The sequence below is a fragment of the Ornithodoros turicata genome, chromosome 6 (assembly GCF_037126465.1).
Source record: "Ornithodoros turicata isolate Travis chromosome 6, ASM3712646v1, whole genome shotgun sequence".
Taxonomy (NCBI): Eukaryota; Metazoa; Arthropoda; class Arachnida; order Ixodida; family Argasidae; genus Ornithodoros; species Ornithodoros turicata.
In genome coordinates this window covers 14,763,215-14,781,605 of record NC_088206.1, presented here as the reverse complement: position 1 = coordinate 14,781,605, position 18,391 = coordinate 14,763,215, and the positions used below count along the sequence as shown (strand labels likewise).

The window sequence follows — 18,391 nt, the reverse complement described above, 5'->3', positions numbered from 1 at the left end:
TCGCACGTAGCAGTGATGAATTGTTGATTCAGAAAAGAAGAGGAAAGGTAGCGCCCCCTTCCGAACGGCAGTCTTTTTACCAACTGAACGCTTCAATCTGAGCGAAGAATTGGCTTTCAAAGACCAAGGAGGGAATTGAAAGGAAGAGTGCGCTTAAGGATTTGTTCCTTCAGCCGAGACGAGTTACTTAAAAAGCGAATTTCTGTCTCAGAGACACAGTAAAGGAACACACTACCCTACCCCCCCCCCCAAAAAAAAAAAAGAAAAAAAAAAAAGAAGATGGGAAAGGAAGATGATGGACCCATATCGAAATCCCAGGCTTTCGAGTCGATAAGTACTTCAGGCACGCAGACAAAACTGCCGAGAAAGCCGATAAGTACCATTAAGAAAACATCAAGAGACAAAAAGCGAAATCAAAATGATTCTTCAGATCCCGAGTTTGTTGCACTGCTAAGCTGCAACTCTGGATACCGTAAAACTGAAATTTATTTGCTACACATGAAGTTACTTGTTTAATATACTCAATTTATACTTACAAACTTCTTTATGTATCAACACAAACACCTCTTTTGCTCTAACGGGCCCATTTGCCGACGACCAACACAAACTGTTCAGCGCCGTTCAAAAAAGAATCATATTCCTGCTCCTGAGAGGTTTTGTCAATGCAGATCACTTCCACTGTCATGCATTATCTTAAGGCACATTTTTGTGGCTCGGTGGAACGCGAGAGAGAGACAGAGAGAGTCGCAAATTTAAACTGTCGAACATAAGTTACAGAACCCATCAATATCGTACCACGGTCCTTTGATACTGATCGTACCTCATCATTCGACAACAACGTCACAAACCATCATTAGACTTACTATGGTTACCATAGACTTAAGCGCTAACCGCATGAGACGTTTTGCGAGCGGCAGGGCGTCGCGCTTTTCTCAGCGACAAACGACGCTGGCAAAAAACGCTCGGAGCTCACCGCATGCAGCGTTTGTACAAAGCCGGGTAGACGGCGTCTCATGCGAACGTTTCCATAATCTACCAGGGAAAGCAGCTCTACGTAATTTGAAAAACACTTTAATACAAGTAGAAGAATCTCAAACACAGGTGCTTTTGAGTGATAACACGCTGTAACGAACAAGATACTGCAGCAATGCACGCTCACGAAGCCGTATTTGTTGTGAATCCCGGTCCCGCTATTCACAAGGTACCCGCTTCGTGTATTTAGACGGAGCGAACTCAGCATTCCGGTTGACATGTTCATCAAGCTGTTGCACACTTCTCCTTGTGTTTTGTATGTTGGACACTCACACAAGAATTGCGTTCTTAACATCGGCAACAAACATCAGTGGCCGAACATCAGTCGGAGCGATTCCGCGTGCCGCCATCTATGGGAGCTCCCGAAAATTGGCGCGACCGGATGAACCTATCCCGAGGTTAATCCCTGATTGGCCACTTGTGCGCGTCGTCGCCACTTGTGCGCGTCGTCGCCACCTCTTCCGTCGCCCAACCCTGAATTATCTATTCGCCTCGGACTTCGAGGGGAGCGTCGCGCGCTTATTGTTCCACGACGCCTTGGCTTGACGCTCGCCAAACGCCGCGGCAGGACGGTCGATGAACGCTGGAGAAACGCCTCATGCGGCTACCGCTTTACGTCCTTCAACGTCAACTTCATCAAAGCACATCGTGGCTCACCGTTCAATATCAAGATCCCATCACATCACGGCCACTCATGCAACATCACATCATTCGTGACTTCGTGACACCCACGAAATCTATCATGAGTGAATTTGCCAGCCTATGCTGTGGTGTACGAAAATGTAACATCGCAAGAGACAACAAGAAGTAAGACGAATCAGCTGAAGCAATATATATATATATATATATATATATATATATATATATATAGCTGAGATGAAAAATGAAACAGACTACGAAGATATGGGAAGTAAGAAAAAAAAAGGGGGACAATAAGAGGGAATAATCACGGACATATTTTTGTCCTGACGAAGGCGGAGCTTCCGCCGTAACGTAGACAACCCTTTTAGCATTCCAAGTATCTTAAATGTAAATAAATTATCCCCCTTTTTTTTTCTTACTTCCCGTATCTTCGTAGTCTGTGTTTCATTTTTTCATTTCAGCTACATATATTCGCGGTCGTCCGAACCCCATTCACCAAGTATATATATATGTATAGTCGCATGAACCGAGAAAGAAAAGAAAGCGAAGAAAAGGGTTTTCCTTCGTGTCATCCACCATGGCTATATCGTGGCTATATTGAGCGAGCAGCTTCCTGCTATGTCCGTGTCACCTTTGACTCCTATTGACCCGCAATTTCCCGCGACTTCCGCTTGATTCGATGTCGCTGACCGTTCTTTTTAGAAGGTTGCCTCACGGCGAGTTCGCCTTCTATCACCACCGGCCCATTTCCGTCTGCTACAATGCGAAACGATGTTTGTTCGCGCAAACAAAAATCAGATAGCTACGCGAAATTAAACCACCCACGATTGATTAATTGAGGGGGATGTATGTTTGTCCGAAGGAAAAGGGGAAAGGTCCTTCAGACTTGTTATTCCATTGGAAAAGAAGAAGGAGAAAAGAAAGAGAAGGAGTGGAAAAGAAAAAAGAAAACGAGAAAAATGAAAGAACTGATGTTCTGAGGCTGGAACAACATAGAAGGGACAAATACATACAAGAGAGAGAGAAAAATGAGACGAGCAGAGAGGAAAGAAAATCTCACTAGTGATTTGTCACTGATTCATTCTTGTGGTTCACGTATTTCCGAGACTGCTCATTAGTTCAACTGTACAACAGCTGGCTGTGAACGTACAGTTCGCATCATAGTTAACTTGAACGCCATTCAGGCCTGCGGTCCCTGCTGGTACTTAGAATAAATAACGGCGCAGGGTGTTTGGGTCATCTCATTCCAGTTACAGGGGTGACCATCGTTATATGAAGGCGTTGTCTTCTGCTATAGGCGCTGCCAGGATGGCTCTCTTCCCGCATCGCAGACTGGAGCGGCGTTCAAGTTCACTTTGACACGAGCTGTACGTCGGTACCAGACGATCAAAGTGCTCTGGGCCACAATACACCCATACCGAAGAAACGTCACCGTGACGTAATGATGACGTTGGTAGACATATCGAAACCGAAACAGCGCGGACGGAGAACACCGCCGTTTCACAAAGCCGTATTCCTTCACGAAGGTCACGGGTGGCTTCTTTTGTACTAGTGCTACACACAAATGAGGTCACGTTTTTCGTCGCTTTCGTGTCTTCATTCGCGTTCCCAGACCACCGCGGAAAGAAAAGAAGGCTTCATCCCAAGAGTATGCATCGTCTGAAAGTCAATGTCGAAATCCTGCGCGGAATGTGGGTTGTTATACGCTCTGCAAGTAACCAGGCGTTCTGCGCATATCTCCTCTCCCGCTTACTCCACTCGGGAAGCCCCATTGGCTACAGCGGCGCCCTCCCTCTTCCCTCTCACTGCCTCCTCTCATGCGCAGAGACGCAATAGGAGATATGCGAAATAGCGCCATCTGTCGAGTGCGCCGCTCCCGACCGCCATGGCTAAGGCAGGTCTCTCACGAGCTGCAGCGCGGCTTGAGGGGATTCCGCTAAAGAGGAATCCACGGCCGCGATTTTTGAAGCACGGCTTCTCGGTGGAGTACAGAACATTTCGGCGGAATGTACGAATGACAAACTGTTCAGAACTCTAGTCTCAGCAGCAGAAATAGTCCTACAGTTTTGCGGTCGATTCCATTTTCAGCGAGATCTCACACGGCATTTATCATCGACGTTCGGCATTTGCGTTTACTTTGTTTTCTGTAATACTTCACTTTTTAGTTTTAGCTGATATTGTGATGGTAAGATTAAATGAGATACTGGTCTTATAAAAGGGAATATTTTGATGCAGGAGTTTTTCATACCATTTGCCGCACTGTGCCGAACAATCTCTTCCTTAACGTTTTGAGATTCTGGTAACCACGCCACGGTTGTAGTGCTGCTGCATTTCGTAGTTGTGATATATAATTAGACTATATAGTGCTAGGTTTCAGATTTAGATGTTGGAAGGTATCTGGTTCTATCATTGCTGCTTGCTCTCCTTAAGCCACGACTTGACCTGTTTGTCGAGCATGCGACTTCATGACCAACATTTATTTGTTATTTAATAAAAAAATTTGATCAACATAAATGCCATGATTCTGAACCTGTAATAAGAGTGGTTTTATCCTACGTAGTTCAACTACAAGAAGTGATCTTCCTTAACACACACACACACAAACACAAATACTCGACTAATTTGCTCGACTAATGCTCGACTAATTTGCACGAGAAACTGGAACACAGTAGAGAACACATGTAGAGACCGCAAATTATTGTGCACATGCTTATTTGGAGTTAGGGTGTACGTCAAGAGAGCGCACTAGGTACATATGCAAAACAATATTCCAATCTATCACATTTGACAATTCACCTGCGGGTTATGATATAATTCACCATAAGTTCAGTGATTTTACAAAAAGAGTCAAATCAGGATCATTCATATCAAATTATGGGTCTGCCTCTCAGGTTCTGCATCAGTGGTGCATAAACGAGCGGTAAATGTCTGATTCTAAAGTGGCTGCATACTCGTATTAATTCTGAATGATCGAGAATGTTAAGCTTTACTCGTTAAGCTTTAGTCTGGTCCGATAGTAGCCTCAACTACAGGATACTATTTCAGGTTTTTTCTTCATGTCATCTTCTTCCTAGTGCTCAGTTACAGCAATTCATGAATACGCACCCTTTTGTCGTTTTATTCCTCTCTGCTAGTACAGCAGTGCGGTGACACCTTCATCATTACTGAATAACATTGTGTTTTGTTCTTCAGAGTTTCGACATACGCAGTCCTTTTCACGACAAAAAGTTGTGGTAATCAGACGATTCTTTACTAAGCAGAACGAAAAGCCTGCAGTGTCTTTTACACTATGCTGCCGGCTGCTGCCTTGCTGCACAACAAACTTTTACTAAGGCAGTGGTACACGAGGCGCATACACATATGGTGACAACAGAAGCTCTTTTCAGCTGCCACTATTCAGTCAAACTTACTCAGGGGCAACGCAAACCGTGAACACGGAACAGCGGGGCCATGCTTTCCAAGCATCGCCTCGACGAAAATGGCGCGAGCGCGTTTTCGCTAACGGGCAAGAGAGGGCGCTTCATTTCGCATATCTCCTATTGCACAGCGTATTACGACTGAGTTCGCGCTTGCTTTGTATAGAGACACGACGTGCACTTCGAGAGAAACTCGTGCCCTTCAGGCTCCAGAAGATGGAAGTGCCCGGTAGCCATCTTTAGAAAGGGCTACCGAAAAGATACAGCTATTTTTTTATATACAGTGAACCCCCGTTATTATGACCATGGTCGTTCCCGAAAATTTTGGTCATAGTGCGGAATTGTCATATTAACGGGGGGATTTGCAGAGGTTTTACTGCAACGTTCCCCGTGAGTATGGTCGTAAAGCGCGTATGTCAGATTATCGAGGGTTATATTAACGAGAGTTCACTGTAGTAGTTCCAGTCTACCAAGTTGGCGGCGCTCTTGTACCATTTGACGTCATTTGTTTGTGAACAGGAGAGGTCTATTTTTATTCTTGGCAAGCTGAGGCCCTCAGAGCCCTCATCCCCAAGGAATAGGGTACCTTACTGCAAAGCTCTCAGTAAACGTTCCTTGCACGACAGCCAAGGAAGGATATTACAAATCTGTTACTTGAAGGTTGCGTTACTAGAATGATCCAACAGCGCGTCAACACTTTACACTTCTTTTTCTCTTCAAAACCATGAGCAAGCACAATCCAACGTGCAATTCTTCTACGAAGTTTCACGCAACTACAGCAATTTTCTTTGAATGCGCCGTGCAGTGTAAGGCAGTACGGAGATGGCAGCGACGAAGCTGGGCCCATCAAAACCAGAACGCAACGATTTTAATTAAACGAATTCCACGCACGGCTGATTCAAGCTGCATCGTTGTATGCGGGCGGACCAGTGTAGTAGTAGTATTATCCAATCGTTCTCTGCATGTTGTGCAATGCGGGATAGGAAATGAGAGAGAGAGAGAGAAAGCCACGATCCCCAATCGCAGACTCCGCTGGCCAAATATCTTACATTAGCTTTGCGCCGAGGGTATTCATTTTAGAATTCGGGATACGTGTGAACCAGAACGGCTAGCTACGATAAAATGCTTTGCATTGTGGTGCTAGACACACAGGAGAAACCTGTATGCTAATGACGGATGATTGCTGCTGCTTTCTACAATCATGCATATGCTGCGGTGGAAATTTGACAAGAGTGAAACGAAACACACACAGTGGTCGCCGCCGTCGCAGGTTTAAGTCCACGACCAAACTATGGTAGCTCCGGAGCTGTACCTGCGCTATACAGGACCATCAAGGCATTTTCCGCAGCAACCTGAGAGAGGAAATTATTTTTCTCGTGCTTCTTTTATGCTGAGTCAGCATTTCTTGAGTAATGACAGGGCATTTAAGCGCCTCAAAAAGCGTGAATGCGGGTAACAATACGTAAGGCAACGTTGTGTCCTGCGAAAAATAACGATACTGGAAATAACCGTACTAAAAAAATGTGCTGCTCAATGAGCGGGACTAATAAGCGAAGACAAATAAGCCGTTTTGAACTCATATGAGACAAATGTTACATTCAAATTCTGCGCTTGTCGAAGGGACAAGAAACAATAAACGCATGTATATAGCGGCACAGCCTGCTTCCTGCAGGTTCTCTAAGCCCACACGGTGTTGTTTGCATCGCTTATTCTGTTGTAATGTATCATTCTGATGTATCACTGTAGTATGCATAGCTTTGTCGGCAATAAATATTCATTTCGGTAGTAATCTGAGCAGCGCCCACTGACGTCCCGACGTTCGCTATAGAAAGAAGCAGAGGACAGCCACGGGACGAGTATACGTCGTGGCCAAGAAGGTTATCATGAGTAGAGAACGACTTTTAGTACACAGACGTACTCCAGCGAACTTGAACAATAGAAAAAAATTCACGACCGCCGTCATGTACAGCTATACGCAGCTTCGCAGACACGGGACATTGAAAACGAAGAGGAGGAATAAGAGAAACTTAACGACGGCAGAAAGCTGTACACGTACTCAGCACTTGACATTCACTTCACGCCCATGCTCGTAAGAACTGGCCTCCATATAGGCTCAGCGGGAAACGCCGACGACAGCCAGCCGGAGTCATTTGGCGCACGAAACGCTCTTGCGGTTGCTTGCATGCCCAATGAATGCGGGGATTATATTATACAGTCACTTCGGAGCGATAAATCTTGGTTCCGTGAAATACACTCGGCGTTGCATTTGGCACAGAAAGAGCTTGTGCATGCGCAACTTTGAGCATAGTACTACGCGTAGTCTATGCGTTGTACTTCGTAGCCTAGTACGTGTTTCGGAGGCATCCAAAAAGAGTTACGAATTACTCTGCTTCCGAAACGGCCGTCTATGTCACTCAAATGCAGAAACAGCGATGCCGCCATCGCAGAATGCCCCGACCGAGAACAACAGGTACATCAAATAAAAAAGAAGGAAAGAAAAAAGACTAAGTAGGGGAGCCATTGCAACCTCTACCCTTCTACAGATCGCAGTTTTACCCATTTTAGCTCCGGCGCTGCAAACAGGCCCTAGACTTTACATAAACTTATCTCCATTTAGTCGAATGGTAGCGGTGATGCGTGTAGTCTCCGAATGGATTGAAATTACTACCTCACCTCTCAAACATATGCATACGCAAACCTGCCATATGTAACTCTCAAACCTCTGCAGTTTTAAATGGGTCGGAAATCAAAGGACCCATGTGCCTTACGCAAAATTCCTCATATAACGAACACGTTTTCATAGGCGGGTACAGTGAAAAAAGAAAGGAAAAAAAAAAAATAACGCTTTCAATCAAGCTTGCGGTGCGTGAAACGTTGTGTCGTCGAGTTTCTTGGGTTTTACTTCTGATCCCTCCTTGAGCAAAAGGAAAACTGCGCGTCCTTTATTGATCATCGTGTATAGAGAGAGAGAGAGAGAGAGAGAAGGGGGGGGGAGGGAGGCAGGCAACGTGACGCTTATTAAAAACGATGCTCATTACAGGAACGTCATACGAGCGCCAGAAAAGAAAAAAAAGAAAGACGGATTGCGAGGAAGGAAAATCTCGTGCAACGCGCGTGGCCCACGGAAGATTCTAGTGCAAGAAAAAGCAAAAACACTGTTCACTGAGCCGAAGTTCCGTCCCGTGTTATGTTGAGCCTTCACACGGTGCCGGAATATCGGGAGTGACGTACTGCGCACTTAGCAGACGACACCGTAGCGTCCATTCCTGTCGTCTGCTACGGGATATCTTGTGGCAGTGTCGCAGGACATTCCCCACGGTTAGCAGTGTCAACGCCACCTGGATAGAGAAAGTCTGCTTACTCGCCATGATGTAACAATTAAGATTCAGCCAATGAGGATCATGTTTTCAACGGCCGTAGCCAATCACGAACGTGCTTTCGGCGGTCGTGGTCATGAAGACGAACCACCGTCGTCTGCGAGTTGTGATTGAACGTCCCCGCGTACCTAAATGGGAAAACTTCGAAATAAAGCGCAAAACGGTTGTAATCTTTCTCAAAACTGATTTTCGGGAAAGCGTCTTGCACCTTTTTCTAAATATTTAGGTCTGCAGGTTCCATGTCAGCTGCAATCGTTTGCGGGTTCTTGAATTCGCAGAACGGTGAATCGCAGCAGGACGAATTCTGTATCTAGGCACTGGCAGTGTACGTGAGGATCGTGCAACAGCACGAGGCTATGACGTTTTTCGCATTTCCCGCTGTACTATTCTGCGCAATATGTCTCTCGCGTGAATACACGGTAAACGTATCAGCTGAATGTTTTGATACTTTTTTTTTTTTCATCTTGTGCGTTCCCGCGCACATGTAACAAGAGCTATTTCTGGTCACCTTTCTTATTATTATTTTTTTATTACCGCTATCCTTTCCATGTCCAGAAAACGTCGTAATTTCAAGGAGGGCTGCTATACCATTCAGAGTGATATATATGCTTATTGCGCAGGGTAGGGACGACGTCTGCCGGAGAGACTCAAGCGCTGTTCGGATTTCATTGCCTTTTTTTTTATTCCTATTTTGAACAGTTGGAAAGAACGACGTTTTTTAAACACGAGCGCAGGTTCGTATACGATGGCAAACTGCGAAGTGGAGCGTATAACGAAATAGCAAGTTTTGCACTAACTCAATTTAGCAAGAAGGAAGAGATGGGGTTGTCTTCCTCCATTCTGCTCTGAGCTCTATCTCGAGCACCAACGTCCGTAATGCTGTCACTTATCCGTTCCTGCGAGTCTTCTCCGAGAAATACGCCCACCTTAGATAAAGCTACTCGATACCTGGGTTCTCTTATAATCCTGTCTCACGGTTCGAAACTCTTTCTTTTTTTTTTTTTTTCGTACTGCACTTCCTTTTCTGTTCCGACAATTTTTATTTTTATTATCCTTCTTATTTTTACCAGGTGCCTGAAATACGACTGTTAACATTATGGGCGCCGTATCTCTAAACCGATTATGCAAAGACGGTGGCACTTAAATCACGCAGCGCTGCTCTGAAGTGTTATCTGCCATCAAAGGTATTGAGTAATTGGGAGAAGGTCTTCTCGTGACATCGATGCGTGCAGATTTTATTGATCACAAATCTTCGTTCGATCGGTCCTTGTTGTGCTGCCGCTTACAAGGCACGGGTTTCGTTTCTTTGCTCTGTATTCTTAGCGTGTGAATTTCTTGTACTCAAACCAAATGATATCAGTCGAAGTATACACGGAGGGGCAGATTGGAGGGAACCATAACATGCCACCCATCTCGAAGCGGGATCCCCGGTGTTGATACAATTCGAAGAACCCCTGTCTGACTCCACAGGCCATAACCACAACAAGTGTCGGGTTTAACTCGGTTGCGTTACAGCGGTCTGGCTGGACGAGGTGGGTGGCTTCGGTGTGTTTATCGTTCTCTCCGTTTTCTTTTCTTTCCGTTTGTGTACAACGCTTTGGATCTCTGTACCACGTGACCTTTCTTCTCTCCCTTGTGTCTTATGTAGACCAACTGTTGAGCTCTCGCTCTCTTTTGTCTGAACATGTAACTCAAGATGAAATACAGGAACGTTTTTTCACCTCTCCACGGGGTTTATCCATCTGACGAGTCAGTTTTCTTAATCGTTCTGATGAAGTTAGAATACGTGTATTGTATCAATAACTGAGCTTAAAAAATAGGTTGCTACGAAATAGGTAGCAGTTCTTTTGAATCTTTAAGGTCTATAGCAGGATGGGTTATGTTATGATGAGGGGCATACCAGACAGGGATTACGACGTGAGGGTGACGCATATCCTAGTGACGTCACTGCTCACGGTAAGTAACCACTGTCCATCTCATTGTCCAGTTTGTTCTGGGGTTTTAAGCGTACGCGGGCTTTTTTCCTTTTTCTTTTTGATCTCTCTCTCTTTCTTCTGGTATTTATAAATGACATATGTGAGTATATTTATCCACAACAACATTTTTTTCTCTTGATGGTACTGCAAATTTTGTTGAGGGTGACACAGTGAATCTCATTTATTATAGCAGGTTTTGTACTTAGGAGGCTGACACGTTGGTTGCCGCTAAATGATTTGACACCAAAGCTTACTCAAGAGATGCCTTATTTTCAACAAGGTCATGACCTCCTCAGCAAATCAAGTCTGTTTTTTCATCTATCTAATTTAATCGAGATATCTTTGCAAACGCGGGGTGGTAATGTTGCGCTTTGGATAATTTGCTTCGCTACTTGTTAGTTTATCTGACAATCATTAGACACATGTGATAGGTAGATACACATAGGTAGATGCTTTTTGTTGTTGTTTTCTAACTGAACTGAATGAAATAGAGAGAAGGAGCACGATGTCAAAGAAAAAAAAAAGTACACGCTGCATGATGTAGAACCCCGAGACTAGGGAATGCGAAGGGACAGACACAACACGAAGTCTCTACCTTTTAAGACTTCGTCTTGTGTCTAACACTGAGAGACTTCGTGTCGTGTCGTGTTGTGTCCCTTCGTGTTCCCTATTCTCGGAGTTTTACATCATGCATCATCTTCACCAGCTCGCTTGCTTCCTAGCCATTTTTTCATTGTCAAGTACACGCTGCTGCGTTTCTGGCTCGTTCTAAATGGAAACCATCGAATTTTGCTCGACATGCCGACAGCAACGAAACAGAAAGAAAAAAAAAAGCCTAAAATGCAGAACGCGTGCACTGTCAGAGTCATGCATGGATGTACCGCAGCTATAACCGCTGACAGGGCAACATCTGCTGACAAAGGACGGGCGGACAAGTGCTTTGCAGCCTTGCATACTCAAGCATTGGCTGCATGTACGACGTCGCACTCGTTGTGCTCTGTTCCCTCAGGGGAAATCATAACGTTAGTGCGATGCTGTCGAGCGAAAAAAAAATAAAAAAAATAAACAAATAATAACCTAGGAACATCGTATCACGGTAACAGGTCATCATGACACAGCCTGTCGCTGTCCATTCGGAGACGTTGTCTGGGTTACGCACTCGTTTACGCAGCGGAAAGAGAGACGGGGGAGGGGGGCATGATGCATATGGAATGGATCGTACGTGGAATGGACACAGTGCGCAGAACTTTTGACAGCAGAAAAGTGCTTAGCGCATGTTCCTCTAGCCTTTCGTCTCTCGCCAAAAGTTTTGCGCTTCACGTCACGCTAGGCTGTCCAACCAACAAGCCCAATCGCCTACCTGAAATGGAGATTAATTTCGCCAAAGTGATGGAAAATACCCCCTATCCACACGAGCGACATCCCCACAGAATATTCTGGTGGATGAAAACACAAACTGCCCACCAGGAGGACGTTCCGCAGCGTCTTGTGTTGAGCATTCGCACTGCGCACATAGCAGACGACACCATCGTCCTTGTCGTCTGCTACGGAATATCTTGCGCTTGAGCTACACGATAATCGCGGTGGTCAGAAGAACACGAAAATACATGACGACGGCAGCAGCAGCAGAAAGCTACGATGTTTTGCGCATCTTCCGCTGGAGTATCTTGAGAAATATGGCTCGTGCGGATACGGCTACGTCAAAGTGAAACCGAAACCAGATATGAACATGTCGTTCGTTTTTCTTGTTTATCTCCAACGCTATGACATTCTGACGGATGAAATTTTGCATATAGCATCTCCAATCTCAGAACGTCAGTAAACAGCTCTACACTGCCCTTTTCAGGATCGTCACGAACCTGACTTCAACCCCGTACCAGTTTCTAAACTTTGCCGTCATCAATATCTCGCGATGTTTCCCCTCTCAGGTGACAGCGCGCCGACGTTGAAATTGGTCGATAGACATGCACTGCCTGCAGAGTGGAGGCATCGAAACGGTAAATCGGTAAAAGAAACGGTAAAAGATCACAGCACTCTCAAGTGAGAACGGAGAACGTGTTTTTCCCAGTACTCCAATAAATCTCGGCGACAGAGCGGCGACACACGACACGAATACCTGATAAGACATCGCCGAGCACGTACGCTCATCTCGATTGTGCATAAGGCGGCCGTGTAGCATTCCACAAATAAAGCGACCCTCTTGTCGGAGCACCTATTGGAGAAATGAGTCACTCGAGGAAAAGTGTTACCTTGAAACGAGCTATTTATGGGAAAATCGTGATACTGGATGGCTGTGGTTTTATGGATTCGTTTTCTCCGATAGCAGGACTTGCAGAAGTCGCTGCAATGTGCGTTGTATCGGTTTTGTGACGACGTGCTAGATAAGAGATATGATACGAAGAATGACTCGTCACCAGCGTGGTAGCGCTGCGCGTGTAACCTGCAGCGTTGCTTGAGTAAAGAGGATAATGCAGAGAGTAAGGTTGTTGTGCCAGTAAGTACAGTGTAACTGTCCGAACCGCTAAGAAGCGAATGGTAGAGTTCCGGTAAAAAAAAAAAGGAAATACGATGTATGGCGGTAGAGAATCCCATTTTAGCCTTTCGTATCTTCTTCTACTTCATTATGTGAAATATTCGCTCTTTTTTTTAATCATATTATATATTACTGAAACGTGTAGAGATAATTAATACATTACAAAAAAATCAAAGAGAGTGACTTAATAAATAATGAAAACTCATAAATGGTTAAAACAAAAATAGAATTCACAGAAAACTGAAGTAAACAAATGAACAAGCTACAGGCGGCGAGAACTTAATTCAATCTGTAGTTGAGTTATGCGAATGGCGCAAATTCGAACTATGCCACGTGGTCCACGCAGTGGCCAAGCCTTTGCCAATAACTTTTTATCCTGAAATCCAGGGTATTTCATCACAGCCCAACCGCAATCTGGAATAACTTCGCAATCCAAATTTCACGTGCCTATCCAGGTATTGACGAAGATCTTCTCATTCGTGATTGAACAGGTAAGAGAGAGAGAGAGGGGGGGGGGGACGTGAAATAATTCAAGTCCAAGTAAACTCCAAGTATCGAGCGACAAGGATCGACCACACACGTCAATAAACGTCTACCCTCCCTCGAGTTCATCAGAGCAGAAGACTGCGAGGAGCGTGTATATACCCGTCGGTGACATTTCAATCTCCGACAACGTCGAAATGTACGGATGTCCCGCCTACGTAAATATACGAGAGGGCAAACGCGCTGGCGAACCTTAAGTGTACAAAGTAAGACCGTCGGATCAATCTCCGGGGGGCTGGAAAGGTATTTTCCCTCGAGTGCCGTTTCCCTCAACCTATACACGAGATTGTGCTTTCAAAAAGAAAAAGAAAAAAAAAAGGCACGGCATATATTGCGGAATTTCCTTTGCCGAGGTACGTGTCTTTTCATCGGATGTTTGCCGTCACCCAGGGATATGCCAGAACGAGATAGTCGCGTACAGTACAAGTCATGCGCTGTCTCGTCACACAAAGGACGTGTAAGTATTGCGGCGGAGTTCGATCTGATGAAGTACACACTATAGCGCTGCACCGAGAAAATCTCTGTTTTAGAACGGCCACGTTGGAGATAGGGTTGCCACCATGCCGGTATTATACCGGCACGGCCGGTTATTTGCTCGCTCTGCCGGTTGCCGGTAGGAAGGTGATACCGGCAGCCTTTTGCCGGTATTTGTGGCTCAAGACCTTTCATAGGGGCTTTTGTGAGCTTTTCCCTTCAACATTCCACTACAGCTTGAATAAATCTGGAGCACAGACCCAACTCCGCGCAGTCACCAGTTGTTTCCATAGTTACTCATTATTATTATTATTACACACAGGAACACGTCTCCTCGTATTGTCTTGAGCTCTATCTCTCTTGTGTTCTGTGTGTACTCTTCCACCCCTCACCCACTTCCCTTTCCCGCGAGCCTTTCCTCCTCTCCCTCAGCCGGTATTTTTCACTACAAAAGGTGGCAACCCTAGTTGGAGACCGGAGAGGTGTGTGTCTGTATGGTTGAAAACAAAAGCGTCAGCCAGCCTCTCGTTGTCAGAGCGTAATCCGTATGAGGTCTGGGGAAAAGGGCACTGACCGAGAACATTCGTACATTGCGTAAACGCAATGTTTTCCTCGAATGTGGTAACTTGGGACTCTCGCGCTTTTCAGCCTGGATAAGGCATTTACGTGTTGCGAAATTCTTGCCACCTGGAGAGTAGTTCATCGCCCTGCCCGTGACTGCGCTTCAGGTGCACTCGCGCAAAAAACAAAAACAAAAATGTCTAAGATGTAAAAACAAACGTCTTTCTTTTTCCCCTCTGCTTCGTGGATATTTTTTGCGGAAATACTTTCACCCGGATGTAGATGAGAACCAGGAAAAATACGCTTTTTCTCTCAGTCCGTTAATTAGGGTTCCGGGTTAGCGGTTATTTGTACCGATTAAGGCCGAAAAATAGCCTCCGGGATAGTTCGGAGGCAAATATAAAACGAACCAAAAAGAAAGAAGAAGACAGGACACTACGTGAGACAATCGCCAGTGCTTACGATATCAGCGAACAAAAACGTCGAAAGGAACACACAAGGAACAAAACCGGTCATAAACCAACGGGATCAGATTATTAAGTCGGCGCTCGGAGCATAACACGAAGCATGCCCGATAGTGCAATTCGATGCCACAATGCTGTATCTTACCAAGGGTTTTTTTTTACTTTTTTTCACATCAGGAGACGTGACAAGTCTACATCCTCATATTCGTGCCCGTTATCTGCTGGTCACACGTACAGACGTTTTGCAGTTGCGTTAACTGTCACAAAAAAGTGTACGCCCGACGTCGTGGTGACGGCATCATTCTGTGCAATGGTCCGCTTTCAACGTGTTATGTGGTGAAGACGGCGAGGCCTTACACCACGACCACCATCTGTTTGAAGAGGGTTGCGGAGTTGCCACACCGGAGTTGAAATGATCCCGGAATCATTCCAGATTTATCAAAGCCTGGAATGGAAGTGGAATGGAATAGCGGAAACTGTCGTAGGGATGGAGTGGGAATGGAATGAGGCATTTTTTTGGCAGGAATGGAATTGGGATGGAATGGTATGGGTGCCCCGGTGGTAGTTTTGGTTTCAACCCGGTAGTTTCTGCACCCTTCTGCCCTGAAATAACCTTGTCTTTGTGCTTTTTCCGTGCTGCGTAACGTCAGTCTCCTCTAGCACACTCTAAGAAAAAAAGGAGTAAAACGGGGAGTAATTGCAGCTTCTACTCCCCTAGTGTGCAATTACTCCCCATTTTAGTCCCCTAACCCAACATTTAGTCCCGACATTTACTCCCCAGGACTGCAAATTGTCACTAAACTTCGCGAATGGTCTCCTGAATGCAACAGTCTACGTAAATATGTGCCCTTGGTCAATTTGAACGACATAAGGCTGTATAACTCAGGCAACGTAGCAATTTTCCAGCCACATAGAGTAAGAAACAGTTAGCGCATCTTTCTTCGCAAATTGTGCCTTAGTATGGCGCAAAATTTTATATCACTCGATATATCACGGTTGACAGTTTGCTTCAAAGTATTTTTCATGCATGCGCATCAATTATGTACCTGGGACTCTTACAACAGCGCGTGAAATGCGGTCTTCACTCTGTGACATTCATTTACTCCCGTGCATTTACTCCCGAAAGGGACTATTTTTTGTGGCAATGCAATTAGTCCCCAAAAGGAGTAAAAGTACTCCTTTTTTTTTCTTAGAGTGCACTGCTAGGCTATAGCCGGCACGGTTACCCGTCCTTTTTTCTTTTATCGATGGGATTAAAGGAATGGAATAGGGTTGCCAAGCCATTCCAGGAGTGGGAGCTGACCATACCTTTCCCTTCTGAGGAAGTGAAAGGAATGGAATTATCACAAATGTCCATTCCTCGGAATGGAATTGGAATAGTTGACCCCATTCCACAACCCTGCTTAACAATGCGCGCAACGTAGTATCATATCCAACATACACGGTTAAACATAGAATGGTAGAAAATCCAGTGAACTAAGGAAATGTTAAGCCCGACGAGCCCGATTCGAATGTGTGTGGTATATTTCGAACAGAGACTGTTCTTCTGAAGAGAAGTTGAACAGTTCCCGTTCGAAATATCGGCGGCTCTCGGCCTGAGGCGCGTCCCTTAACATACTGTTAATCAGATCGTTCGACGGAAGAAACCGTTCGCTCACACGCAGAGTGTCACGATAAGATAACACGCCCACGGCGCGGATGTCCCGCACGATGAGGCAATCCGTATACAGTGCTGTCCACTAATGAGGGGAGAAACCAGCTCACAGGATAAGGCCGGTTTCACACTAACGTTTTTCTCCTCCGTCTTTTTCACGGAGTCCAAACGGACCCATTGGAACCTACAGGGTTCGATTGCCCTTAGGTTCTATTTCTGAAGCAAACGAACGACAAAAACGTTACTCCCAAATGGGCCTAAATGACGGTACTTTTCTAGAGGACGGTGTAGATAGCAGCGTGTGCGGAAAAATGTAGAGAGATGGATATAGATTTGAAGACCGCTAACAGCGTGAACGAGGGATTTTGTGTTCTTCATATCCTGCCAGATCAAAACATTGAGTTAGGCCACTTGGTAACACGCCCATGCAGGCGATCTGTCCCTGTGCTAGTTCCGCTCTTCGTGGTCCCCGTCTTCTTCTAGTGAAATAAGAACCGACACGTAAAAGCAAGATATATCTTAACGGTACCATATTTCTCCCGAATAACGGGCGCTCACTAACCTAACTAGAAGATCGTTCAACGTTATCCTACCTCCTTCTCCCACCGATTCCACTTTCAATCCTCCGACCACATTCTCCTTATTTTCCTCAGCTTCCACCGGCGGAGCATCCACACGTATCTCCGGCACCACAGCCGGAACATTCACCACCACTCTGGGCGACGTCGACCTGTTCGCACTCGGTGTATCCGACGGTAACGTGAAGGAGCGCGATTTGCGCCCGAACAGCCTCATGTTGTCGGGCCTTTAGCGCAGCTTAGCGTCGACGCACGTTGTCCGGATGGCGGCACGTACAGTCGGAAAGATAACGACCTGAAAAAGCACTTTCCTCTGGAGAGCTGAACGAAGTGTGTGTGGTTTGACTGGTTTGACGACGGCGCACGGCGCTCAAGGTTGCCCGACGCGGTATTGCAGGTCAGTGGGAGAAGAGAGAATCGCGAGCGCGTCTGGTGATGATTTCTGCCACTGGGGGGACTCGCATTGCGGCGGGACTGTTGACAGATACCGTGCATTCACACTAGCGATATCCTACCGGAATATTCTAGTGGAAGAAAAAAGCACAAAACTGCTGTCGCGTGTTGAGCATTTGCACGGAACACCGCGAGTGACGCACTGCGTACACAGCAGACACTGACAGCAGACGACGACATCAGCCCTGTCGTCTGCTACGAAATATCTTGTGGCTGAGCCGCAGGATATTGCTAATGGGTTAGAAGCGCACAACAATACCCGCTATGACGTTTTGCTAATAAGCTATGACGTTTTGCGCGTCTTCCGCGGGGGTATATTCTGGGGAATGTCTCTTGTTTGAATACACGGTACGGTTTGATCGGCTGACGTGCGGGTTTTTTTTTTTTTTTTTTTTTCTTTGCTGACCTCTGTGGAGAGGGAACGGCTGAAGTCATATAGGTGTCCGCACCGTGTGCGAGCCCTGTTCCAGAGGCGGTTTTGTTTTTATCGTTGTTATTTTTACTAGTATGCGATCCCGTGATTTTTAACAAGCACTACTTCGACAGCATGGCTGACAGTTACAACGTACACGCTAAAAACGATTAATTGTTTTTTTTTTTAATCATCGCATATTTTTCCAGACTACACGTATACTGGAGTAGCCAGTCCTGACCCCCGCCGGAGCTAAAAACTCCACATTTTTCTTTC

General features: G+C 45.7%; 1 protein-coding gene across 2 annotated transcripts in view; it reads right to left on the bottom strand.

Annotated features, from left to right (window-relative positions):
* Positions 1–18,391, bottom strand: part of LOC135399223 (cAMP-dependent protein kinase type II regulatory subunit-like) — a 110,309-nt gene that overhangs the window by 50,211 nt on the left and 41,707 nt on the right. The window contains exon 1 of one of the 2 annotated variants that reach the window (XM_064631012.1): positions 17,266–17,639. The exons of the other annotated variant lie outside the window; for it this stretch is intronic. Coding sequence (XP_064487082.1) covers positions 17,266–17,467 — 202 coding nt within the window. The 5' untranslated portion in view covers positions 17,468–17,639. Of the gene's footprint in view, positions 1–17,265; positions 17,640–18,391 lie in introns of those variants that run through there. 2 annotated transcript variants of the gene reach the window in all.